The sequence below is a fragment of the Anoplopoma fimbria genome, chromosome 16 (assembly GCF_027596085.1).
Source record: "Anoplopoma fimbria isolate UVic2021 breed Golden Eagle Sablefish chromosome 16, Afim_UVic_2022, whole genome shotgun sequence".
Lineage (NCBI taxonomy): Eukaryota > Metazoa > Chordata > Actinopteri > Perciformes > Anoplopomatidae > Anoplopoma > Anoplopoma fimbria.
The window spans coordinates 24,310,671-24,336,974 of record NC_072464.1 but is presented as its reverse complement, the minus strand read 5'-3'; the positions used below and the strand labels follow the sequence as shown (position 1 = coordinate 24,336,974).

Sequence of the window (26,304 nt, the reverse complement as noted above, 5' to 3'; positions counted from 1 at the left end):
TTCTGTGAACCTAAATTATTTTGGAAAGTATAATCGGGACATGAGATTTTCGTATCTTCTGAAGTCTAATCATTGTCTAGTAAACTGTCCACTATATTGTGTTTGCCATCTAGCTTCATGATTATGACCTATAGCTACTCTGAGTGGCTTATATATAATAAAATATGATACAGCACCGTCAAACTACGGCTGCACAATTTGTCAGAAATCAATCTTCATAAATAGAAAAAAAGCTTTAAATTGATGAAACAAGGGTCTGTAACATTATTCTGCAGGAAGTCTGTTTACAGGAAACTCAAGGGAGATTGAATAAAGTAAAGTTTTGTTGAATGGCTTCTGCAAAAACACACAGATCTAAACTCGGTGTCTTCACGTCTTCACCCCTGAAATAAACTTCAGCTGATCTGCATCACGCTCTTCTAATAACAACGCTCTCTAATTCTTCACTTCCTCTGTGAGAGAACTCGAGTCGAGGCGGTGGATGAAAAGAGCTTCAGCTCCAGTTCATTATGAAACTTGTTACTGTTGTGATGACATGTTTTTAGTAATATAATGTTGTGTAAATCAGACTATGAATGATATCTGAACAAAGCCCTCTGTAGAAACCTTCAGAATATAGAGGGATGAAACTGTATGTAAGAGCTTCAGGAGAATCTACAGACAAAACAAGACAAAGAAGTAAAATAAATGTTTTCTTTCCACTAGTCTGAAAGAAGACGTGTTATGGAAGAAAAAAAGACCAAAATCTCTAAATGTATCAGTGCATGAAAAACAAATCCTCTTCACTTCTTCATACAAAGCTCTTACATTTCTCCACCCAGCTTTGCTTTAATCTGTTAAATCTATTTTAGCAGCTTTGTCAACCTGCCAACACAAAGCACAACCTGCATTTCAAAGTTATGACTGAACCAGATCTCTATCTCCGAGTTCTTCTCCGGCCTGGTACAAGACAAGAGAAATACATGAGAGAAGAGGAACAGAGATCGGTATCAGTTCTCCTGCACACCGGAGGTCCACTTTATGGGATTTAAGTCAACAGCTTCTGAGATGTCGGCGGTGCAGTGAAACTTCACAAAAAGAAAACTCCGAAAAGAATTTCATCAGAACAAGATTCACTGGTGACCTGACGCGTCAAGATGGTTTATCACACAGAAACATCTGAGAAGCTTTAATTGGAAACTGTTTGGAAAAGGGAAGGCACTTGAAAAAGTTTGATTGGACGAACCCTCTGTCAATCAAAGTCTCGTTAAAGCCAGTTGGGAGAAAAGGGAAAACATTAGTGACGATCTCTTTTCTTTCAATGAAGAATTACTCTCCAGTTGTGATAGAACTTATGCTAATGCAGCTACGCTAACCCCCATTGTTGTTTTAAACGAACAGCGTTGTCACACACACACACACACACACACACACACACACACACACACACACACACACACACACACACACACACACACACACACACACACACACACACACACACACACACACACACACACACACACACACACCACACCCCACCCCCAGCTGCCAGTAGCTCCTCACAGGATTCTGATTGGTCACAAACGCATTACTTTAAACTTTTTAACTTTACTTTACCTGATAAGTTGGATTTTTGTACGATATGTGATCACGCAAGAATCATCACAAGAATCCAGCTGCTATGCAAAGTGAATTCACTGGAGGTTATTGGGAGAATCAAACCTTTAAAATGCTTTCTGTTCATTTTATAATTATTACATTACAGGTGTGTATCACACTGAATATAAGAATAAAACACCATCTGTCTAAAGTAGGGGTGGAGTAAAATGAATTAATGTGAGAATAAAGATTCTTATCTTCCAAGTTTATGAAACAAATCACAACATCTAAAAATGTATTTTTGAAAAAGAAGATAATTCTGCTGATTGACAGTAAACCTATGCAGCAAGACAAAGTTGTGTCAAGCATTGTTGTGTAACTTGGTGGAAAAAACACAAAAATAACCAGTTTTACAAAGTTGTTTTTGTCTAAAGAAATAATTGAAAATTGGAAAGAAGAAGAATTAGAAGTCTACCATTTTTTTGTATGTAGCAGGCAGTATTTTAAGTTTCTGTTTAACTTGAACTTGTTTATTCTTGAGGTCACTGAGAATAGAAAAACACTAAAAACTAAAAATATACTCGTATTCTATTGCTAATTTATTATATTCTTTATTTTAAATGATGCCTTATACTATTGCACTGTATTTATTTGCATGCATCAATCACTGAGTCATATTCCTTGTATCTGCAAAACCTACTTGTCAATAAACCATTTCTGGTAAACTGTTTCTAAATAAATGCTCTGTCTTTGTGTGGTTACATTGTTGCAATCAGTTTATGCAACTTCATAATCTGACACGCTTTCCTGTTCATGCCACAACATCTGCCACAGTAAATCATTTACCCTTTGTTATGAATCCAGAATAAATTTTTCGAATCGTGTGAAAGCGAAAGATTGCTCTGCTGGGTTCAAACCTCAGCAGGTGGAGATGTGTAAAGATACAGTTTCCCCCTGCAGCTCTGGCACTGAGCCAACACGTAAACCGTATCTTAGAGTCAAAGTCGACCGGCCTGGAGCTGAGAAACCTGCAGCCCGGCAACGAGAACCAATCCGTCTGTCGACACAAAGACCTGAAGAGATTTACAGCAGAAAGCCTTCAGAGAGGAGTCAGAGGGAATCATCGCCTTTCACTGCTGAGAGGGAACACAGATCTGTTCTCACATCAACAACACTGTAATGTCCTTCTGCTATTGAATGCATCAAATACCTGCAAGTCTTTTTCTAGTGTTTAAAGATCATAAAGGAGCATTAAAGACGAGCAAAAAGATAGAAATAAAAACACAAAGACTCAGAAATCCTGCTGAAAGTGTAATATTTAAATGAATGTAGTGGAGTAGAAAGTATAGTTCCCCCCAAACTAGTGGAGGAGAAGTTCAAAATACAAGATTGTAAATACTCAAGTAGAGCTCGGCAATATGGCCAAAATCTTCCAGCATGATATCGGCCAATCCATATCTCGATAACAATAAATATCATGATGTGTTTTCTATTCTATAGATAAATTATCTATATGAAAAAGCAACATGGCTTTTTTAACTCTTGTGTAAATGAAATACTTGTCAATGAAAAGTACGTTTTTCACGTTTCGCTTGGCATTACTTTCCTTCAGATCTGTTCTCACATCGACAAGACTGTAACGTCCGTTTGCTCTTGAATGCATCAAACTTAATTATCTGTATGTCTTCTTTTGTGGTACTTTAAATTAAGGATAACTGGTCAAATACCGGAGCATTAAAGACAAGCAGAAAGCAAGAGATATAAATACAAAGACTGGTATGAAGGGACGATCGGCTGCAGAGGTTTTCTGCTGCAGATGCAATGTCAGAAATCCACCTGAAAGATTGTAATAATCTGAAATTGCAAAGTAACTATGGCCATCAAATAAATGTAGTGGAGTAAAAGGTATAGTTTCCCAGCAAAATAGTGGAGCAGAAATATAAAGTACAAAATTGGAAAATTAGAGATCTGAAATTTCATTTCAAAATCTCAAAAAACAATAAATATCACAGTATGTTTCTATTAAATAAATAAATAATGTAAATGAAATAACCAGTTATTGTAAACTCTTGTGTGAATTAAATACTTGACAAAGAGAGCTATTTTTTTTCAGATCTGCTCTCACATCGATGAGACTGTAATGTCTGTTTGTTCCTGAACGCATCAATTACCTGAACGTCTTTTTCTTGAGTTAACACATTAATTTAAAGCTGATAAAGGAGCATTTAAGACAAGCAGAGGAGTTAGGAATAGAAACACACAGACTGGAATGAAGGAACTGATCGGCTGCAGATGTGTTTGGTTGCCCAGCCCCTCTCAGACACGCTGCTCATCACTGGAAGTGTTTTCACAGCTTTGAGCTCACACTGAATTTCAGTTTCTGCTTGAATCTTTACAGCTTTAGAAACGCATTAAAAGAAGTCGGATCTGAGCTGTAAAACAGCCTCTGCTCTGTGTTGTTTCCTCCTGTGTGTCCAGGAGGGAGAAGATCACTTAATGAGTTAATGTTGAACGACAGGACAACAGGACTTGACCTTTCACCTGTCTCGCTATGGAAACAAACACGTACACAAAGTAAAACCCCGGACAGGAAGTTCCTACTATTCTGTTTTATGAGCAGACCTCTGTCCGGGTTTCCCCACAGCGAGGGAGGATGAAGAAGACGCTGTACCAGCTGGCCGTCTGCTCTAATGACGTGATGTGTCCCTCGTTACATAAATCTAATGTAGAGACAATGTGTCAGAGAAAACAGAAAACACAGAGAGGAAGCAGAAAAGAGGAAACAGCAAACATGGAGAGAGCTGAAACTCACAGCGGAGGGAAGCTGCAGACAGAACACACGTGTGTGATAACGGTGCAGGAAGTATGCAGTGGTTTAGTAAAAGTAGCAAATGTAGAAATGCTTTGTTACAAATGCTGCATTCAAACTCATAATTAAGTCAAAGTGCACAAATACACTTAAAGTTACTGTGAGGAACTTTCATTTTGTGTTGATTGTGGCGCCCCCTGTGGACTAAAGTGGTAGTGTTTATGAGCGCCAGAGTCCCTTTAGAAAACCTCTCATTTTACTGCAGCAGGGTCTGATAGTCTGACCCGCTCAGTCCTGGGTCTGTCCACGGTGGACTGGTCTCTGCTGGATCTGGGTCTGTCCACGGTGGACTGGTCTCTGCTGGATCTGGGTCTGTCCACGGTGGACTGGTCTCTGCTGGATCTGGGTCTGTCCACGGTGGACTGGTCTCTGCTGGAGTCTGGTCTGAAGGAGTTTCTGGTGAACCTTCATGATTTCATCTGGTTTCTCCAGAATCCGACCCGGTGGCTCCGATGACGAGCTTTAAGAATAACTTTATAGAAACAGACGATCTTCTCTCTGATGGTCTGTTTACTGATGGAGGTCTATAGAGGATCAGGACTAAACTGAGACTGGTTCAGTTAAAATAAAGATGGGCCGAGCAGTGGATGAACAGATGGAGGATTAGGCTGACCTTGTCAATGAGGTCTGAATTTAAAACAATGCCCAAAGGCTGACACATGAACGTTCGTGAGCTCTCAATCCCATTTGTTTGTATTTTGGAAAACTACAACAAGCTTAAACAAGCTTAAATGTTTGATTTGTCAGCAACATGTTGAATATATTGGCAAGTAACAAATCAAAACAAAGGAAAAACATCACAGACATGAGGCAACAAAACCTCAAAACCCTGAGACATTCAACAGTCAGTGTCAAACACGGGTCTCGTGGGTTAAAGTTCTTTTGTTTTTTAGTTTGGGATTCTTCAAACTGAAGACCAGGAGAGGACAGAGGACTCAGTGTCTGAACTTTGAGCAGTAAGTTGTTAATTAAAGTTAAATGAATGAACTATTGTTGGTGATATCACTAACCCTTTAACTGCTGAGCAGAGAGGTGTCACTCTGCTTCTAATCTCTGAGTCCTGAGAGAAACATTTTTATAGGAAGTGAGAACGTTTGGGAACTTTTTCAGACTTTTATAAACATGTTTTTCTGGTCTTTTCACAAAGAGTTGAGAGAAAACTGGCTTCAGTGTTTCAGAACAAAACTACAACCGGCTGATTGTTATTTTTTAAAGGCCAGCAGTGATACAAATAAATAAACTAGAATACAACTTGATGTTATTTCTTATAAATCACACTGTTTGTACAGTAAACATCCTAGATGTGGACTAAATCAAGTTTAATTATCTGTCTTAACTTCTTGAAAACAGAAACCAATACTTTTCCACTTCTGCCCGTTCTGTTTGTTTTATCTTTATATTAGACAGATTACATCTTACCTTTTTAATTTGCATCGTAAGCTTTAAGACAACCCTTAAACCATGATCAGAAACCAAACATTTAACAGTTTCTGCCTGTTTTAACTTGACTTTTTTGCAGATTTACACAGAACATCATAGTATTTAAAGTGAGCAATTATGCCATGAGCTGCATAAGAGCTAAAAAAATAATTGAAATTAAAATGTATTTTGTGATCACACCAATATGTCATATTTGTAACTTGTTGTTGCATACTTATTTTTATGTTTTTTTTATTCATAAGAGCTAAAAAGTATTAAAAATAATTGAAATTAAAATGTATTTTGTGATCACACCAATATGTCATATTTGTAACTTGTTGTTGCATACTTATTTTTATGTTTTTTTTATTCATAAGAGCTAAAAAGTATTAAAAATAATTGAAATTAAAATGTATTTTGTGATCACACCAATATGTCATATTTGTAACTTATTTTTATGTTTTTTTTATTCATAAGAGCTAAAAAGTATTAAAAATAATTGAAATTAAAATGTATTTTGTGATCACACCAATATGTCATATTTGTAACTTATTTTTATGTTTTTTTTATTCATAAGAGCTAAAAAGTATTAAAAATAATTGAAATTAAAATGTATTTTGTGATCACACCAATATGTCATATTTGTAACTTATTTTTATGTTTTTTTTATTCACAAGAGCTAAAAAGTATTAAAAATAATTGAAATTAAAATGTATTTTGTGATCACACCAATATGTCATATTTGTAACTTATTTTTATGTTTTTTTTATTCATAAGAGCTAAAAAGTATTAAAAATAATTGAAATTAAAATGTATTTTGTGATCACACCAATATGTCATATTTGTAACTTGTTGTTGCATACTTATTTTTATGTTTTTTTTATTCACAAGAGCTAAAAAGTATTAAAAATAATTGAAATTAAAATGTATTTTGTGATCACACCAATATGTCATATTTGTAACTTGTTGTTGCATACTTATTTTTATGTTTTTTTTATTCATAAGAGCTAAAAAGTATTAAAAATAATTGAAATTAAAATGTATTTTGTGATCACACCAATATGTCATATTTGTAACAATATGTCATATTTATTTATTTTTGTTTTTTTTATTCATAAGAGCTAAAAAGTATTAAAAATAATTGAAATTAAAATGTATTTTGTGATCACACCAATATGTCATATTTGTAACTTATTTTTCTGGGTTTTTTCTGGTCTGAACACTGATGTTCTTGCAGTTTACCTGATTTAAAACATATGAAACAGCCTGTTTGAGTGTTTTTTAGTGTTGAGTATGTGGAACAGGGACTTTCCTGTGAACCCTGTGATTTAAATACTCCAGAAGTTTGCTTCAGCAGACTTAGTTAACTCTTTAATGTCTGTCCTGAGGATCCTCTGTGTTTGAGACCCTGTTCTTTGTGTATCTTCTCCTTAGTTTCTTACCTGTGATGCGTCCTGCTGGCTCCCCATGGCCTCTCCTCCTCTGCAGGAGGAAGAAGTCGTTGCTCCTCACTGAGATCCAGAGCTTCAGAGCGTTCTTCAGCAGAACCTCCTCTGGGTTCAGCCACATTTTCTATGCGTAAAGTTCTCTCCTGCGGTGCCAAAGCGTCCTGCTCAGTCCTGGAGGGTCCTGCAGGGTCCTGCTCAGTCCTGCTGGGTCCTGCAGGGTCCTGGTCCCGGTCCTGGCCCTGGTCCTGGTCCTGGTGGGTCCTACCGCTGCTGGGTTTCTGGTTGATCCATGATCCAGACTTCCTCACAGCAGCTGTACGCAACACTGGAGATCGTCTAGTGGAGAAGATGACTCACTCTGGGGTCTGATCTGGTTACTGGGGATTTGTTTTATTATTATCATTGTGCAAAAACTCATCACAACAAAACAGTGTGTTTTTATTTTATTTTTATATTTATTATCACAACAAAACAGTGTGTTTTTATTTTATTTAATTTTTTTTTATTTTATAAAACTCATCACAACAAAAATATTTTTATTTTTATTTTTTATTATAATTTTGCAAAAACTCATCATCAACAAAACAAAATTTTTATTTTATTTTTATTTTATTATTATTTATTTTATTATTATAATTTTGCAAAAACTCATCACAACAAAACAGTGTATTTTTTTATTTTATTTATTATTATTTTATTATTATAATTTTGCAAAAACTCATCACAACAAAACAGTGTATTTTTATTTTATTATTATAATTTTGCAAAAACTCATCACAACAAAACAGTGTATTTTTATTTTATTTATTTTATTTTATTATTATAATTTTGCAAAAACTCATCACAACAAAACAGTGTGTTTTTATTTTATTATTATAATTTTGCAAAAACTCATCACAACAAAATAGTGTATTTTTATTTTATTATTATAATTTTTTATTATTATTTTTATTTTATTATTATAATTTTGCAAAAACTCATCACAACAAAACAGTGTATTTTTATTTTATTTATTATTATTTTATTATTATAATTTTGCAAAAACTCATCACAACAAAACAGTGTATTTTTATTTTATTATTATAATTTTGCAAAAACTCATTAGTTATTTATTTTATTTTATTATTATAATTTTGCAAAAACTCATCACAACAAAACAGTGTGTTTTTATTTTATTTATTATTATTTTTTTATTATTATAATTTTGCAAAAACTCATCACAACAAAACAGTGTATTTTTATTTTATTTATTATTTTTTTATTATAATTTTGCAAAAACTCATCACAACAAAACAGTGTATTTTTATTTTATTATTATAATTTTGCAAAAACTCATCACAACAAAACAGTGTATTTTTATTTTATTTTATTATAATTTTGCAAAAACTCATCACAACAAAACAGTGTATTTTTATTTTATTATTATAATTTTGCAAAAACTCATCACAACAAAACAGTGTATTTTTATTTTATTATTATAATTTTGCAAAAACTCATCACAACAAAACAGTGTATTTTTATTTTATTTATTATTTTTTTTTATTATCATTTTGTCACAAAACGTTTTCAGTTATTGTAAAATGACAATGAACCTGTGGACTCAACCTCAGATATCTTCTGTTTTGTTTTTTGTTTCATTTGATTCTCATCCTGTGAGAAGTGTAATTAGTGGCCTATATTCATAGAAATATAGAACTGTAATTAGCTTCTTTGTCTTTTTGGAACAAGAATGCAACATCTGCTCAACTTTTTAAACTCATCTTAAGAGGAAAATAGTTAAGAAAATGATTCTAACAACCCGATTCATTTTCACGATGAGTAAACAAGATCAATAGAAGGAGAACTAAACTTATTGACGTCAGCTTGTTATGGTGCAATTATGACTAACTATGAGAAGTGATAAAAGTTGACAACGTCCTTTCTATTTTACTAAGAAGTGCACGTTTACATTTTTGAAGAGTCGACATTGTATGAAGTTAAAGGCTCAATAAGTTGGATTTTAAATGTTTAAACTTTAGCGAGCAATGATGGTAGTCTGTTGAAAGAATACGTCCTCATTGGACGAATAATTTTTCCAAGGAGGTTTGTCTAATGTTTCCACAAACAAAACCTTTTATTACCAGAATAATTTGGAAGGTGGCACAATCACATAGAACTAACATAAAATACATTTTTACTACACCTACTCCCTTCTTTTATTCAGAGCGGGAATATAAATATTGACAATGATGATGATAATAATTGAACAAGCTACAACATAAAGTCACTTAAAAAATGAAGCCAAAATAATTAAGAAGGCAAAAAAGTAATGCTGACCAAACTAATCATAACTTAATAAAAATATAAATAAATAAATATAATAATTAAAAAATAATTAAGAAGGCAAAAAAGTAATGCTGACCAAACTAATCATAACTTAATAAAAATATAAATAAATAAATATAATAATTAAAAAATAATTAAGAAGGCAAAAAAGTAATGCTGACCAAACTAATCATAACTTTTAAATAAATATAATATTTTTATATTTTTATAAATAATTTGTTAACTGAAACATGATAAACTGATTGCAAAAACTACAACGACCATGAAGAAAATAAATTTAAAAAAACAAGACTCACAGATGACGTTTGTGGTTCCTTTAAAACCTGACAGAGTGGGAGCTCTTCTTTTTATCTTCTTCCGCATTTCAACAACTTTTCCTTCCGCAGAGAGTCACTGGTCTCCTCTGATTGGCTGTTAGGTGTTCAGGTGTTCAGCACCTTAATTACCACACAAAGACTCATTGTTTGATTTCAGACTGTTAATCATTATGATGAAGACAATAAAGGTTGTATATATTATGAAACATTTCTGCTTGGTTCCATTACTCCTCCAGAATAATTCATTTATATAAAGAGTGCAGAATATTAATAAATTAGACCTGCTGACCTGAAAACAACAAATAACATGACACAGCTGTTTTTTAATTCTAGTGATCAGCATTCAAAATCAATGCTTTTTAAGAGGCAACAAAGAAAGTAGTATAAAACAAAAATCAAACATAATGTGTTTTCTTAGATGTAACTGGTCAAAAATCAAAAAATCAAATGCAAGCAATATTTACACGTATAAGAATTAATCTTTTATTCTGCTGTCAGAATGTTTAGGACAAAATCATGAATTGGTTTATGTTAAATAAAATAAAATTAAATAAAATAAAATAAAATTAAATAAAATTAAATAAAATTAAATAAAATTAAATTCATGAAAATAAAAAAACAATTTTGCAAAAGCATCAAAATAAAAAAGGACAAATATATTTATATGAATATATACACATTACAATTGTATATAATAATATACAGTATTACAATTATATTTCAACAACCACAGGAGTATTTTTTTTTATCTTGAGAGCTCATTAAACTACTTTAAAATTGTCACAATAAATGTTTTATATTTTAGGAGGAAGTGCTTTGCAAAAGCAGTGTTTTCTTTTCATCGCCATGTTTTTTAGTTTCTTCCTGTTCAGTGTCCTTTCATTCTCCATTAATGAAACTACCAAACCATAGAAGCATGTTGCCGTGCAGTGAATGGGGCTTCTGGTGTAAATCCACTCTTGATAGGGTCAAACCAGCAACGATTATAAACCAGATATTCATTTTGCAAAGAGGAAGTAGAAAAAGAGGAAGTTGAGAAAGTAAAACTAGTGGGAGCTTAAAATAGATCTCAGCATGGTGTACCAAAGATTTCATATAATGGCAGTCCTGTTACTGTGAGGAGCTTTTAATCTGGTCCTGATCCAGTCTCAGTTTAGTCCTGATCCTCTATAGACCTCCATCAGTAAACAGACCATCAGAGAGAAGATCGTCTGTTTCTATAAAGTTATTCTTAAAGCTCGTCATCGGAGACACCGGGTCGGATTCTGGAGAAACCAGATGAGATCATGAAGGTTCACCAGAAACTCCTTCAGACCAGACTCCAGCAGAGACCAGTCCACCGTGGACAGACCCAGATCCAGCAGAGACCAGTCCACCGTGGACAGACCCAGATCCAGCAGAGACCAGTCCACCGTGGACAGACCCAGATCCAGCAGAGACCAGTCCACCGTGGACAGACCCAGATCCAGCAGAGACCAGTCCACCGTGGACAGACCCAGATCCAGCAGAGACCAGTCCACCGTGGACAGACCCAGATCCAGCAGAGACCAGTCCACCGTGGACAGACCCAGATCCAGCAGAGACCAGTCCACCGTGGACAGACCCAGATCCTTTAGAGACCAGTCCACCGTGGACAGACCCAGATCCAGCAGAGACCAGTCCACCGTGGACAGACCCTCCTCCTCCTCCTCCTCCTCCTCCTCCTCCTCCTCCTCCTCCTCCTCCTCCAGGAGCAGAGCTTCTCCTCTCTGCTGCTGGAGACCCAGGCCGTATTGTTGGACCCGTTGAAGGGGAAGGGAGGCACAGGAGAACCAGAACCAGGACTGAGCGGGTCAGACTGTCAGACCCTGCTGCAGTAAAATGAGAGGTTTTCTAAAGGGAGTCTGGTCAGAAACACTACCACTTTAGTCCACAGGGGGCGCCAGAATCAACACTTTAGGAAAGTTCCTTGTAAACAATGTAGCACACACAATTATAAAGTCATCTTCAAGACTTCTGTTCACTGTTATTAAAGTAACATATTTATTCACCTCAGTTTTAATTACTTAATTAATGGTAAACTGTTTGCTGCCAAGACTGATTTTTTTTTTAAATATGTGAAAATAATGGAAAAACCCCTCTATATTTTAAAAATAATAATTTGAAAAGTGGAGTTTCCCAGTTAATATTAATGAAACAATAATATAAAATAATAATAAGGGTATATATTTATGAAGCAATGACAAGAACAGATATTTTATTGATTGTTAATTATTTTCACTATATTTTAGATGATAATAGATTATTTGCTCTTTTTTTCTGTTCTTAGTTTTTCTCCACCTGTTATCAGGAATAAATAGACCAATATAATTATAAACTGTGTGTGTGTGTGTGTGTGTGTGTGTGTGTGTGTGTGTGTGTGTGTGTGTGTGTGTGTGTGTGTGTGTGAGTGTGTGTGTGTGTGTGTGTGTGTGTGTGTGTGTGTGTGTGTGTGTGTGTGTGTGTGTGTGTGTGTGTGTGTGTGTGTGAGTATGTGTGTGTGTGTGTGTGTGTGTGTGTGTGTGTGTGTGAGTATGTGTGTGTGTGTGTGTGTGTGTGTGTGTGTGTGTGTGTGTGTGTGTGAGTTGTGTGTGTGTGTGTGTGTGTGTGTTTGTGTGTGTGTGTGTGTGTGTGTGTGAGTGTGAGTGTGTGTGTGAGTTTGTGTGTGTGTGTGTGTGTGTTTGTGTGTGTGTGTGTGTGTGTGAGTGTGAGTGTGTGTGTGTGTGTGTGTGCGTGTGTCTGTGTGTGTGTGTGTGTGTGAGTGTGTGTGTGTGTGTGTGTGTGTGTGTGTGTGTGTGTGTGTGTGTGTGTGTGTGTGTGTGTGTGTGTGTGTGTGTGTGTGTGTGTGTGTGTGTGTGTGTGTGTGTGTGTGTGTGTGTGTGTGTGTGTGTGTGTGTGTGTGTGTGTGTGTGTGTGTGTGTGTGTGTGTGTGTGTGTGTGTTTGCCCACCTGTTTAGTCTCTCTCGGCCTCCACAAATGGAATGCTGCGCTCCCACTCCTTATTTGGTCATATTGAGACTCAACCGGAGTTGGTGTCACTCGTATTATTGTCCTACCCCCCACAACGCATGAGTTCCTCGTCTTTTTAAAACATGATTTCCAAGCTGTGGCACCGCATAAAACATGTTAAATACACAGTGTGCGTTTGTCTGAAGATATACTTATATATTGGTTTTTATTTAAATCCTGGGCGGGTTTTGTGTGCTTATTTGAAACTTTGGGCGTTTTGTTTCCTGCCGGAGTCAGTTCACTGACGGACCTTTCTGTTTCCGGGTCTGGGAGCAGAGCAGCAGTGTGACTTCAGAGGAAGCTTCTTTCTGTCGAAATGCAGGTCTGTAGGACGGATAAACTCCGGGTTTGAAGCAGGTTAACGAGGAGAGAACGAGGCTTCATGTCGGTGGAGATGTTGAGATGATTTATTACAGAGTTTATAAACTGAAGCTAGCTGGTTAGCAGGCTAGCAGGTTAGCTGGTTAGTGTTAGCTTGACTGTTAGCAGCTAGCAAAGTCATTAAAACACCAAAAAACACATGTTGACTTTAAATCATTTTGTTTCTTAAATTAATGTGATAACTGTTAACTGATAACAATTTAATAATCTTTAATAAACAAGTAAGAAATCTAATAATAGGAGTTGTAATGTTTTAGGTTGTTCTTAATTAAAAGTCAATAACTTATAATTATAATATAACTGATGGTTTTCTCTTCATCATTTAGTAAGTTTACAGAATGTAAAAATTAAATAAATAATAAGAAACATTATCCCCTCTGTCTGATTAGTTATTGTATTATTTTTGCTCATTATTATGTGTTTATATCACATATATGTTTGTGATTTTAAGTGGATGTTTTTAGTATGATAAGTAATATTTTGGGGGAAAAAAGAAACAAAAAAGATTTGTACGACTTCGATGACCTAATGTGTTTTTAAAAAAGGGAAATGAAACTGAAAAAAAACAGGAAACTCTTCACATTTAAGTTCTGGACTATTGCTTAAAACTCAAACTTGCTTATTTTAGTCGCCCACTGAGCCGGTCGGTACTCATCTATAAAAAACAGCTGATTTGAGTTTGTAATCTTGTGTTTCACTCTTTTTACAACACAGGCAATAAATCCCACTCACGAGCTGAAAGAAACCGAAGTAAGAATATTTAAATATATGCTTTTGTTTTCTCTCCAGGACCCAAATGAAGACACAGAGTGGAATGATATCCTGAGGAAGAAAGGCATCCTTCCTCCCAAAGAGGTTCCTAAAGACGATGAAGAGGAGGAGCTGGCTCTCCAGCAGCAGTCTGTCGGTAAGAAAGGCAGTTTAGAAAATATATACGTGTGTTTATGTGGCTTCCTTAATCACGATTCATGTTTCCACCTCACAAAACATGGTTTTAAGTGTTTTCTTGGCAGATGTACAAATATAAATCATCAACATTATATCAAATATAAGTAATTGTTTAATTTTGACCCCATTCATCTGATCACTGAGGGTCAGATTAATTACATAACATGTAATCAACTCTTAACAGTTAAAACGTACGAGGACATGACGCTGGAAGAACTGGATGACAACGAAGATGAGTTTGGTGAAGATGATGAGGCTGCCATTGAGATGTACAAGTAAGTGGAGAAAATGCAGTTTATGTTTATTATACTGTTACTTTGTGTGAAAGGCCTCCGAATAACTAACTTTTACCCTAAAGTCCAGTACAAGTCCAAATCCACCGTTAAACCTCCTTTTGACATCCTGGCTCATGTGTCTCTTGCAGACAGAAGCGTCTTGCCGAGTGGAAGGCGACTCAGATGAAGAACATTTTCGGGGAGATTATTGAAATCTCAGGGCAGGACTACATCAAAGAGGTCAACAAGGCCGGGGACGGCATCTGGGTGGTGCTGCACCTCTACAAACCCGGGTAGGTCGTCCAACTAAAGAGAGGACTTGAACAATTATGTGGGACAAAAACAAACATCTGACATCTGAAAGGACAGAAAATATGTCTTAAAAACCATAAATTCTCTGTTATGATTTCACACATCTTCTCTGGGTTCAATGTTTTGTCACCTTTACTGTCACTTTCCAAGCAGAAAGTTGAGCATGAACAGATCTGTATGATATTTAAACTTTGTCCGTCTCCTTTTCCCAGCATCCCTCTGTGCACCCTCATCAACCAGCACCTGAGCTCGTTGGCCAGGAAGTTCCCCCAGACCAAGTTCGTCAAGTCCATCTCCACCACCTGCATCCCCAACTACCCCGACCGCAACCTGCCCACCATCTTCGTCTACCTGGAGGGAGAGATGAAGGCCCAGTTCATCGGGCCGCTGGTCTTCGGGGGCATGAACCTCAAAGTGGAAGGTAGGAGGCTGCTGGCTCAATAAAAAGAACCAGGAGTTTAAACACACGCTGAAATCTTCTTCAATTCTAAGCTGAACAATAACCTCAGTGATGATCTTTCATTGATGATCCTGTTCTTCTGATCAAACTAACGTGACCTGCAGAGGACGAGGATGGACGGCTGCATTCCAAACAGTAGATCACTGATCATTTGTGCAGACTGATGTTCTGCTTGTTGTCCAGATGTTTTATAAACTGCTGCTGTTTCCTCCTTAACTTGTGAGTTTGAGACAACCAGAGTTCTCAGCATCTACTGGAGGAACATGTAGCCTCACTTTGGATCTTTTCAGTCACTTATTTCTCCGACTATCATCTCCGGTCTTGTCTCTCCTGTGTGTCTCTCACTCACTGACTCGGCTCACAAATTCTTATCAGAATGCACAGATTTGATTTGCTGAGTACCGTTGCGTTAGATGATTTACAACTAATGCAAATGTGTCCATAAATTTCGAAAAGCTCTGCCGGTTAAAATAGAAACGCTCTCTCAACCTCCGGTTCTACCGAGTGAAGCCAAAGCTTCATGTGTTAAAGCTGCATTCTCTCTCCTGTCCACCAGGGGGCGACTCCTCTGGTTGTATAGAAGTCTATGAGAAAATGACTCTACTTCTCTCTTGATTTATTCCCTCAGTAAACATTGTAAACATGAGTTTATGGTCTCAATCTCTAGTTTCAAGTCTTCTTCAATACAGCATGATGTTCATTTAGTCAATGATGCTCCATTTAGAGTCAAACAGACCATAAAGCAGGGGATGCTTTAGGGCGGGGCTACACACTGATTGACAGGTCACTACCAGAGAATATGGTCACTTCTTGTTAGATTTATTTTCTGAACCGATACGATTTTTATTATAGTGTTATAATAGTCCATTATGAAAACATTCTATAACTGTATAAAAATATAGTGTTGTTCTTGGCATTTGATTTCAATTTAGTCTCAAAATTTAGTCTTTTTGTCTCATTTTAATCTTTTAGTTGTTGCCGTTTTAGTCCGATATTTTTGACAAACTGTCACATCCTGCACATGTCTTCATATTTCATTAATAAAGTGTTTTTATGTGTCTCTTCCAGAGCTGGAGTGGAGGTTATCAGAGCCCGGAGCGGTGAAGACGGACCTGGAGGAAAACCCCAAAAAGCAGATCGAAGACAAGCTGATGTCGTCGATCAGAAGTTCGCTTCCTACAGGGAGGGACAGCGACTCTGACGACGAGGACTAGTAGAAACCCAGAGGACCGTCTCCTTTATCAGCATATACATTTCATATTTTTTAACCATGTGGCTCGTGTGCGGAGCTCAATCCTGCTCAAGGACACCTGGACGGGACTCTTCTGTGAGGAAAAGCAGCACAACAATCTCTCTTTTGTAGTTTAAATAAACGTCCAACGGCTTCTCCCGAAATCTTTACACAAAGAAAACTATAAAGACAAATTGTAACTTTTTTTTTTATTACGTTTCATGATATTTATGTCACAAAAATGTACATTTGAATCTGTTGGATTAAATGTGAGTTCACCTCTTTGCCACAAATATCTGTCCCAGTTTTTTTCCTTAACTTCTTTGTTTTGTTGGTGTTTTGTGACATTGACTCACACTGATTGACATTTGGAAGCGGGGCATGCCATGAGAGTGCACTTCTTTGTTTATTTTCCATCTGCACAATAATTTATTTTCTGTTTACAAAAAAGTCACATTGATGTGCGTCGCTCCACCCGTCGTGTGGCGCTCAGAGGCTTCCTGCTCCTCCTCCTCTTCTTCCTCTTCTTCTCTTGGAGCCTGATCTCTTTTCTTGTTATTGTAGATATTTCTCTTCTACAACATTCCCTCCGGCAGACCCCGAATCTTCTGTTTCATTAAGAAGAAAGAAGAGAAACATCAGAGGCAGTAAATCGAAACCTGAACTGTGATGCAATTTAAAAAGATTTGAGCTGCTTCTCTTCTTTTCTTTTCTTCTTCCTGGAAATGTCGTCTCGCTGCAGACAGAAGAGAAACGCCGAACGTTTCTTTTTCTGTGAGTTTGTTTTTCTCACTAACGTTGAGCGCTGTTGATGAATGTTCTGCCTGAGGAACCTTATTCTGAAACATTGGTTCTAAACATGGAGGTCGGGGTTCATTTATTATTTAGTAAGTTTAGATTTGTTTCTTCAGACTTTTATCTTATCTTTGATAAAGAGATAAATATTAATCCCAAAGGAAATTATTGTGCCAGAATTGATGAAAGACAACAGAACACAGAAAAAACCCAATAAGAGTAAAAAATATAAACGTATATAAACAATGAAGTGATAAATATTAAGTGTATAAGAAGTAAAGAAAAAAACTATAGCATAATAATAATAATAGCATAAGAGTAAGATAAATATAGAAAAAATGAATTAAACTAAAAAAGTAAAGTAAATTACAATAACAAACGATTATGAAGGAGAAAAAATATAAAGTGTATAAGAAGTCATTCTAATAATAAAAGTATTATTGTGCATGATATTGAGATAATAAAGACAATTACATAAAACAATTATATTGCACATTATAATGAATATAAAATTGCACATATTCTTTATATGCAATATTGCACATGATCAGTGTCAGCTGTCCTTTCTGCAGAAGGGGGAGGAGTTATACAGTTTGCTTTTGTTGTTCTTCAAGTCTCCAGCAGTTGTTTATCATTTATAGAGAATATCAAATAAAACAAAAATATTATTAAAACCCAAAAGCATGGTCAGAAGGTGACAGTATATTTACACAGAATCGTTCAATCTTCCTGCAGCTGACAGTTTAAAGAACAGTTTATGTGTGTTTGTATGATTTCTTACCAAAAGTATCACCTTCTTCTTTCTCCTCTGGGACAGTTTGGGGGAAAGTCGCATCAACGGATGAACTGAGTGAGACTGGAGGAGACAAAGGAGAGGAAACGGAGAGAGAAATAAAAAAACAACACTGTGATATTTAGATGGTGTAAGACGTATATTTATATATATATATTTAGATATGTATTCACTACTTGCTAAAGTATTATTACTATTATTAGTGCTATTTATCAAGTTCCTTTTTGAGGTCTAATGTCAGGGACTGTTCTATGTTGTAAAAAAACGTAAAAAGAAAAGAAAAAGTTTAAAAACAGACTACAGAAGATCTGTTCTAAGGCTGCGTTCAGGCCGACACATAAAAGCGTTATGTCAGTAGTTATGAGCCTTATAACAAGTTATAGAAATCTCTGCTCAGATCTGTAACCTTGTTTATTATTTTTAATCTGACATTTCCTAAATCCACATTTTGCCTGTTTCAAAGCTTTTTATTTTGGCAAAATTTGGACAAAATTTGAAAGATTTGGCTTCTTTTGTAAAATAAAGCTTTTTTTAGTCACAAAGAAAATATGGTTTCGTCTTAGCAGTGTAACACAGGTAACATATCTACACTTTTTAAACAAATAATGAGCCCACGAATGAGATTTTAACTTCTAAACCAGGTCTGTTTGCAACCCAGAATATTAAATAATGTTATTGTGATGATTCAGGTGAAGCAGCTGCTCATATCAAAGTAGTATATGGTGCATTTTACGTGTTTTTAAAAGAGTGTAATGAAGTTTCAACAAGAACCAACAGCCGACTCTGACTGATTGTCAACACAAATTTAATCTGTTTTCGGTTCTTTTTTCCATTTTTAGAGACTTGATTTAAAGCCCTCTGAGGCAAATTTCTAATTTGTGATTTTGGGCTATACTAAATAAACTGAATTGAATTGATCTCTTCATTGTTCACTTCAGTATTTAAAGAATCCCTTTTGTTAGTCAGTTTGTGAGCTTCCTGCAGATGTTTTCATGTTCTCTTTACATCTCTGCTATTATTTAAAACAACAATTAATGCAAACACAAGGTGGAATCAGCAACAATAAATCAGAAATGACAGCAGCAGTTTGTTTGCTCACCATGCGCTGCACAGCTCCGACTGAGTTTCGAGCTTTAGAGTAATGAAACAGGAACTGAAAAACAGGAGAAACTCAGAACGTCAGAGAGCTGAAGCTGAAGAAAATATCAGAAATAAGAACTGATGTTTAAAACTTACCCTTTTGAAAACATTCTGGACTTGCTCCTGCAGAGAAAAACAAGTTCAGTTTATTATTGTTTCTATAGTTTGGATATTAGATATATATATTTGTCACTCTTATCACTTTCACTGCGTTATAACCACGTATCAAACATTTTGTTCTTCCCTCTCTCATCACGCTTTGTGACCAGCTGTTTAGATTTTGTTTCTAATTTTGTAGGGTTTTAAAAAAACAACTCTCTCTTTCTTTGCATTGCTTATGCTTTTAATACTGGAAATGTTAAGTATTTATTTAATTTGTTAGATGTTTAAGATATTTTCAAGTTGGTGGATGGAGACATCTGACTTCTTTGGTATGGAAGCCAAATATGGGAAAAGATCCTGTAAGTCCCTACACTAAGAAACTGTTTCAAAATGATGACTCAGTTTCTCAAAATAATGACTTGGCATCTCAAAAGCATGACTTCATATCTAATAATAATGACTTAGGATCTAACAATAAAGAGTTAGCATCTCACAATAATGGCTTAATATCTCAAAATAATGACTTTGTATTTCAATACTTTGACCTAATATGATATTATTTTAAGATTCTAACTTGATATTTTGAAATCATTTCTCACAATAGTATTTTACACCATGTTTTGTACTTGTCACATAAGCGGAAATTTATAAAAAATCAGGTTGGGATTAACAGAATCAAAAAATGTTTCCTAATGAAGAAAAAAAAATTGAATTTGTTTTTAATAAAACTTATAAAGGATCCTTCACCTTCCTTAAAAGTGATTAAAGGAGATTTAAACAAGATTAGGAGCATTTCGATCGCCTCTCAACATGGCGACGGCTGAGCTGGTTTCTGACAAACTGTTAGCAACGAGGCTGATGGGAAATGAAGTACTCCATTTTTTAAAACTTGAAAGTTAACAGACTTGAAAAGTCATGTCCACTGTGTTTACAATAATTATATCAAGATGCTGCAGTTCAAATGTAATAAATACTGTATATTATATAATATTAAGTACCTTTAAAGTGACTTTAAAGTGTTTAATCTTCACCTACCTCGTTCTGGTCTCGCCATAAAACATCACTCAAATCTTCACTTTGGACGCCTCGCACCTGCAGACAAACAACACACTTTATTAATTATTAAAAACACAACAAAACAATATCTCAATCTCAACACTCACTACAGTTTCCAGGTACAAAAAATGAAAATGTATTGAGAGTTTGGACTAAATCTATATGCAGATCAGTGTGATCTCAATCTTTGATCTAACAATATTTTCTCTTGTATATCGTTCATTAAAGAGACCAAAGATGATGATCACATGACACCAGGTGAACAGAAAGTTTTGATTATCGACTGAGATAAGAAGAAATAATATGAGGAAGAAATATTTATATTAATATCTGAAGGAGCAACAAACAAAAGCTTCTGTCGATAAATAATCAAAGTGACAGAAGACTCTACAACCTCTTTACAATCTTTAATAAGCATTTCTTTCTTTACTCACAACCTGATTATAATTTATTATTAATTGGCTCAGAGGTCACACATGGAAAGGGGACCAAAGAATTGAGACTTAAAGAGTAATAAAAAACATGCATAAAGTTGTCAGAAATAATAAATGTTACATGGATAATTTGAATGTGGATTAATGTAAAATAACAAAAAATGATTGCCCACCTTTCTGAACTCTATCCCGTCTTCCCACTGGTCGAAAGGAGCGCCGTCTGAGTGAAGAGAACATTTCGAAAACATACTGGAAACTTTGTTTAAACGAAAGCAGCATCACGATTAATAAATACAAGACTGCAAATGAGTTTATGGTCCACGACAGTTACTGTAATTACAAAAACCTTTTTGCAAAAAGTGCTGGTAACTCTACACTAAAAAATAAAAGTCCTAAATGCAAAGTTAATCCTGAAACCTTAAAGAGTAAATTGACGCAGTGATGCTGACGTGTACTCAGGAGGTGTTTAGTACATCCTGACATCACTGTGGGTGTGGTTAGGGAATCAGAGCACACTGACACCGTTTAAATACACTAATATTACACTTATATGAATATATTGTGTATTAGATAAGGTCATGTTAAGAGCATATATCCGTTTTGATATTCTGAATTAGTTCTTATTCTGGATGGATCATTTTCAGATGTGTGATATGTTGATGTTCTCCAGGTTTTAGGATCATTCTTTGTTCATGTATACAGCTCATTCACTATGAGTCTCTATAGAGGTTTTTACGTCTCTTTCGTAGAGACGCATGTCCAAAAGAAAAGAAGGAGAAACACACCTACTTTTAAACATCATGAAGGACTTGGATATCAACAGGTTTTTAATATAAACAAATACTAAAGTGGAAGAACCGGCATTAATCAGATGCACAGCTGCATGTAGTACAGTAATATTAGTGGAATATTCCTTTTAAACAGCCATGTAAACAGCTTAAAATGAAAAATGTGCATTTTAACATAACCAGTGAAATGATGCTTCTTAGCAGATATTAGGTTACTTGGTTCTGCTGTACGCTTCAGTGGCGGTAGTAACAAATACATTTACTCAAGTTGTTTACATCTGAGATAATTGTATTTTAATTTGATTAATTTATACTTCATTTCCGCTTCATCTCAGATGGAAATAATGTCCTTTATGTGTGTATGTGTCTTCTGATGGTTGCTAAGGGCAACCTGGCAGATGTGTTTGTGTTGTTTTTTTGTTATTCTGTTGATTGTTTGGAGCGCGTGATGAGAGACAATGAAGTTGTATCTTATAAAGTAGTTGTGGTTATTTTGTAGATTCAGATTTAATTGACAGAATAAACGATTTCATTAAAAAATACTATAAATCCTTATAAATGATATTCTGAAAGTACATGTCTATATATTGTGTGTAATAATGTTAAATATATATATTGATCTGGAAGGAGTCATTTTACATAATGAGTACTTTTACTTTCAAATATTTCAGAACATTTTGTACTGCTGATATTCTGTACCCTTACTTGTAACTGAGTATATTTTACATTTACACTTTTAAAGGTTTTGAAAAGGATTAAAATACTTCTTCTGCCATTTGTTTAGTAAAGCATACTTTATACAAGTTTTAAATGTTTATTAAACATTAATTAATCCTTATCAGACCAGTGAAACATTGTTCTTCATGCACTGGTCATGTTTTAGATTGTGGTCTATTTTTCTTCCTTAACGGGGGAGCGTTTCTTCTTTCAGATAAGTGGAAAGAAAACATTTATTTTACTACTTTCTCTATTTGCATCTGTAGATTTCTATTGCAAATTAAAACACAACATTTCAGAAAACTTAAAAAAAAAAAAAGAATTGCCCTATTGTCAGTTATCAACTGGGGGAGTTTCTTTATCTAAATATCTTTGAGTTATGTATTTTTTTACCCTAATCACCTGTAGTGTCTCCGCTTTAATTGCTTTACATGATACCAACATGCATTCATAAAAGGTTCTTCCTCTACAGTTGTTAATGTTGATAAATTCATTTTGTTCCAGAATATTTTGCAGCAAAGCATCTTTCTTTATAAATTAAAAACAGAAAGGAAGTAACTGTACCCCAAAGTTCTCCTTATCAATGGCTTATTGTATATATAAGTATTAATACATGATCTAATAACAATTAACTAAGACAAGTTACTAATTTTAAACCACGTTTAAAAGTAAAGTTTGTCTTATTGAAGAGATATCCTTTAAAAAAAAACTAAAATTGTAATTATGAGCATGTTTAATCTTTTATCCTCTTTGCCTCCCTCTTTTAATTGAATTATAACTCAACTTGATCACAGTTTATGGTATTTTATCTCCTAATAAAACCCACATCATTTCCAGGTTTTTGTTATTTGCATTAACAATCATTTCTATAAACAAATGTCACTCACCTGTTGTGTTCCAAGATCCGTGAAACCAGAACAAACCTATTAGAAAAAGTTGTGTCACACTGGGCAGAGGCATGGTTCACCTGCTTCCTCTCTCCTCTTCCTCTCTTAATTAAAGCACTGGTCTTGGAGAGGTCGTGCAGCTGTGTGTGTTCTGAACAATGAGCCCTCTGCAGTTTAAAAAGCGGATGACTGGAATCCTGTTGCGCGCAGAGGGTGACCAATCAGCACACACACACACACACACACACACACACACACACACACACACACACACACACACACACACACACACACACACACACACACACACACACACACACACACACACACACCTTTCTGGGAATAATGCAACACTGGGAGTACAATAAAATGTTCCTTATCTAGAAGTGATGATGGTTCCACACACACTTCAATTACCCATAATTTCTCTTTTTTTGTGAAGAGCTTAAACATTATAACATTATTTCAGTATGATTTCTTTTAAACTAAATAATTGTTATTACATTGTTCATATAAGTCTGTATTTTATTATATTTTTATATTATATTAATATTGATTTTTGCAATTTTTCTGTTGTGAAACTCTTGCACAAGAATTTCCCTTGGGATTAATAAAGTTCTATTTTATCTTATCTTATCTCAACAATGTAACAATGTAATGTAACACCGTAGCGTAAACACGTAACAACTTAGCAGTGTAACTCATCAAAGTAACTTAAAAGCGCAGCATAACAACGCAACGTAACTAAACATTGTAACATATCAACTGTTACGTAACGTAACATGGTAACCTGACATAGTATCGTAACGACGTGACAACATAAGGTGACAACATAACGAAACAACATAACATTACTTAACAACTAAACTTAACATGGTAACTTAAACGTAACCTCACAACTTGACTAAACTTTGTCACTTAGCAACTGTAACATTACTTAACATGGTAATCTAACATATTCATTTAACAACGTAACTTAAGCTTCACTTAATAACGTCACAACGCAACGCTACACGCAATATAGCAATGTAACAACGTAACTAAACATGGTAACGTAACAACATGTCAACGTAACAACATGTCAACGTAACAACGTAACTAAACATGTCAATGTAACAACATGTCAACGTAACAACATGTCAATGTAACAACGTAACTAAACATGGTAACGTAACAACATGTCAACGTAACAACGTAACTAAACATGGTAACGTAACATGTCAACGTAACAACATGTCAACGTAACAACATGTCAATGTAACAACGTAACTAAACATGGTAACTAAACATGGTAACGTAACAACATGTCAATGTAACAACGTAACAACGTAACTAAACATGGTAACGTAATAAATGTAACAACGTCTAAACGTAACGTAACATAACTAAACATGGTAACGTAACAACGTAACTAAACATGTCAACGTAACAACATAACTAAAAGGGTAACAATGTAACAACGTAACTAAACATGTCAACGTAACAATGTAACAACGTAACTAAACATGGTAACGTAACAACATGTCAACGTAATAATTTAATGCTACAAAAATCATAGCATGAATAAATAACAACCGCCCATAGCAGACATTTTTACTTAACGTTACAAGTCAACATTTAGATCCAGTGTTTAGAAAAGTCCTGTATTTGTGTTTTGTTGACTTTATACTCACTCTATACTACTACAACTCTATAATCACTTTATTTTGAGATTGCAAGATCTTTGGGACAGAATCCTTGGATTTCAAAGACTTAAACACAGCTCCTGTCTGCAAGTTCACCACTACCAGGACCTCCACATGACAGTGAAGAACATCCAAGGCAGCCCAACAAAGAGCAATCTCATCTTCTTCTGGCGTCTTGCCACAGTAGAATTTCATAACACAGGCAGAGATATTTCTCCATGAGGCTATTAACAGCCTGGGCAGAACCTTGTTAATGCCTCCTGAGACATCTGATGGTTAACCAGAACCTCTTTGAGGCAAACTAGCATTCCCTCTCCATGAACGCCTAATGCACCTGCTTCTCTTAACCATAGGAGGAGCAATCCTTCTCTCCTGCTGGTAATTATCTGCAGAAAATACTGAAGATGTGCTATATGTTCTTTTATTTTTTTCTTCAAACTTCCAGCATCAGTCTGTCTAGAGACTGCAAATTAAAATGAGCCATCTGATAAATCTAGCACCTTTACATCACAGTGATGTTAATTAAAAATACATTGTCCCTGATATATCTAAAAATGTTTCCTCTGCTGCTCTAAATGAGTCAGCTTCTTGTTTTATTCACCTGGTCAGGTAACAGACCTGTTGTCAGATGTGAAGACTTTGTGTTCTGTCCAGGGATTAACTGCTCAGATCAGGTGCACTAGAGACAGAGCTGCATTTAACCAGACTGGTGCTCATATTCAACCGGGCATCACACATTTCTTCTTTCCAAAAACAAGTAACATGTCAGACTGCTCTCTGCTGATAGATTATTGTGAGAATAACACATTGTAAGTACTTAAGTAACGCCACTTCAGTACTTATTTTTACTCAAACTTTAACTTATTCTTCACGTAACTTCCGTACTTAAGTAACATCCCTTCTGTACTTAATTTAACCCTAAACCTTGACTTATTAGTCATGTAACTTCTGTACTTAAATAATGCCCCCTCTGTACTTAATTTAACCCTATATTTTAACTTATTAGTCATGTAACTTCTGTACTTAAGTAATGCCCCCTCTGTACTTAATTTAACCCTAAACCTTGACTTATTAGTCATGTAACTTCTGTACTTAAATAATGCCCCTTCTGTACTTATTTTGACCCAACCTTTGACACATTTTTCATGTTCCTTCTGTATTTAAACAACATTACTTTGATACTTATTTCAACCCAAACCACAATCTTTCCTAAACCTCAACAAGCTTTGGCACACTGATATCTCCAGTTGCTGGATATTCGTTGGAAAAGGCAAAACACTAATAAATAAATTTGCAGCTCCAATTCAGCCATCC

General features: G+C 35.2%; 3 protein-coding genes across 3 annotated transcripts in view; 1 reads left to right on the top strand and 2 right to left on the bottom strand.

The window, feature by feature from the left end:
* Positions 1-7,664, bottom strand: part of LOC129104285 (TBC1 domain family member 8) — a 28,830-nt gene extending 21,166 nt beyond the window's left edge. Inside the window, 1 exon segment of the mRNA XM_054614885.1 lies at positions 7,312-7,664. Within this exon segment, the coding sequence (XP_054470860.1) occupies positions 7,312-7,438 (127 nt within the window). The 5' untranslated portion in view covers positions 7,439-7,664.
* Positions 7,665-13,200: 5,536 nt separating this feature from the next.
* pdcl3 (phosducin-like 3) lies at positions 13,201-16,869 on the top strand. Its single transcript, XM_054614883.1, has 6 exons — positions 13,201-13,308; positions 14,157-14,274; positions 14,500-14,590; positions 14,740-14,883; positions 15,115-15,323; positions 16,431-16,869. The coding sequence occupies exons 1-6, from the start codon at positions 13,303-13,305 to the stop codon at positions 16,574-16,576; spliced, it is 714 nt and encodes a 237-aa protein (XP_054470858.1). The 5' UTR covers positions 13,201-13,302; the 3' UTR covers positions 16,577-16,869.
* A 243-nt stretch (positions 16,870-17,112) lies between these two features.
* Positions 17,113-23,397, bottom strand: nms (neuromedin S). The gene is made up of 7 exons (XM_054614884.1): positions 23,306-23,397; positions 21,087-21,133; positions 20,459-20,515; positions 19,418-19,444; positions 19,281-19,334; positions 18,170-18,244; positions 17,113-17,201 (listed from the first exon to the last, which is right to left on the bottom strand). Exons 1-7 carry the CDS (start codon positions 23,376-23,378, stop codon positions 17,169-17,171), a joined length of 366 nt encoding a protein of 121 aa, XP_054470859.1. The 5' UTR covers positions 23,379-23,397; the 3' UTR covers positions 17,113-17,168.
* Positions 23,398-26,304: the final 2,907 nt, after the last annotated feature.

What these genes read in the sequence shown, in the direction of transcription:
- pdcl3 (XM_054614883.1), top strand. An exon ending in TCTCCAGCAGCAGTCTGTCG is followed by an intron (nt 14,275 to 14,499) that starts GTAAGAAAGGCA and finishes AACTCTTAACAG; the next exon opens with TTAAAACGTACGAGGACATG. An exon ending in CTGCACCTCTACAAACCCGG is followed by an intron (nt 14,884 to 15,114) that starts GTAGGTCGTCCA and finishes TCCTTTTCCCAG; the next exon opens with CATCCCTCTGTGCACCCTCA.
- nms (XM_054614884.1), bottom strand. Translation starts at nt 23,378, where the DNA reads ATGCCTCTGCCCAGTGTGACACAACTTTTTCTAATAGGTTTGTTCTGG. An exon ending in TCGGAGCTGTGCAGCGCATG is followed by an intron (nt 18,245 to 19,280) that starts GTGAGCAAACAA and finishes TGTCTCCTCCAG; the next exon opens with TCTCACTCAGTTCATCCGTT. An exon ending in AGAAGAAGGTGATACTTTTG is followed by an intron (nt 17,202 to 18,169) that starts GTAAGAAATCAT and finishes TTAATGAAACAG; the next exon opens with AAGATTCGGGGTCTGCCGGA.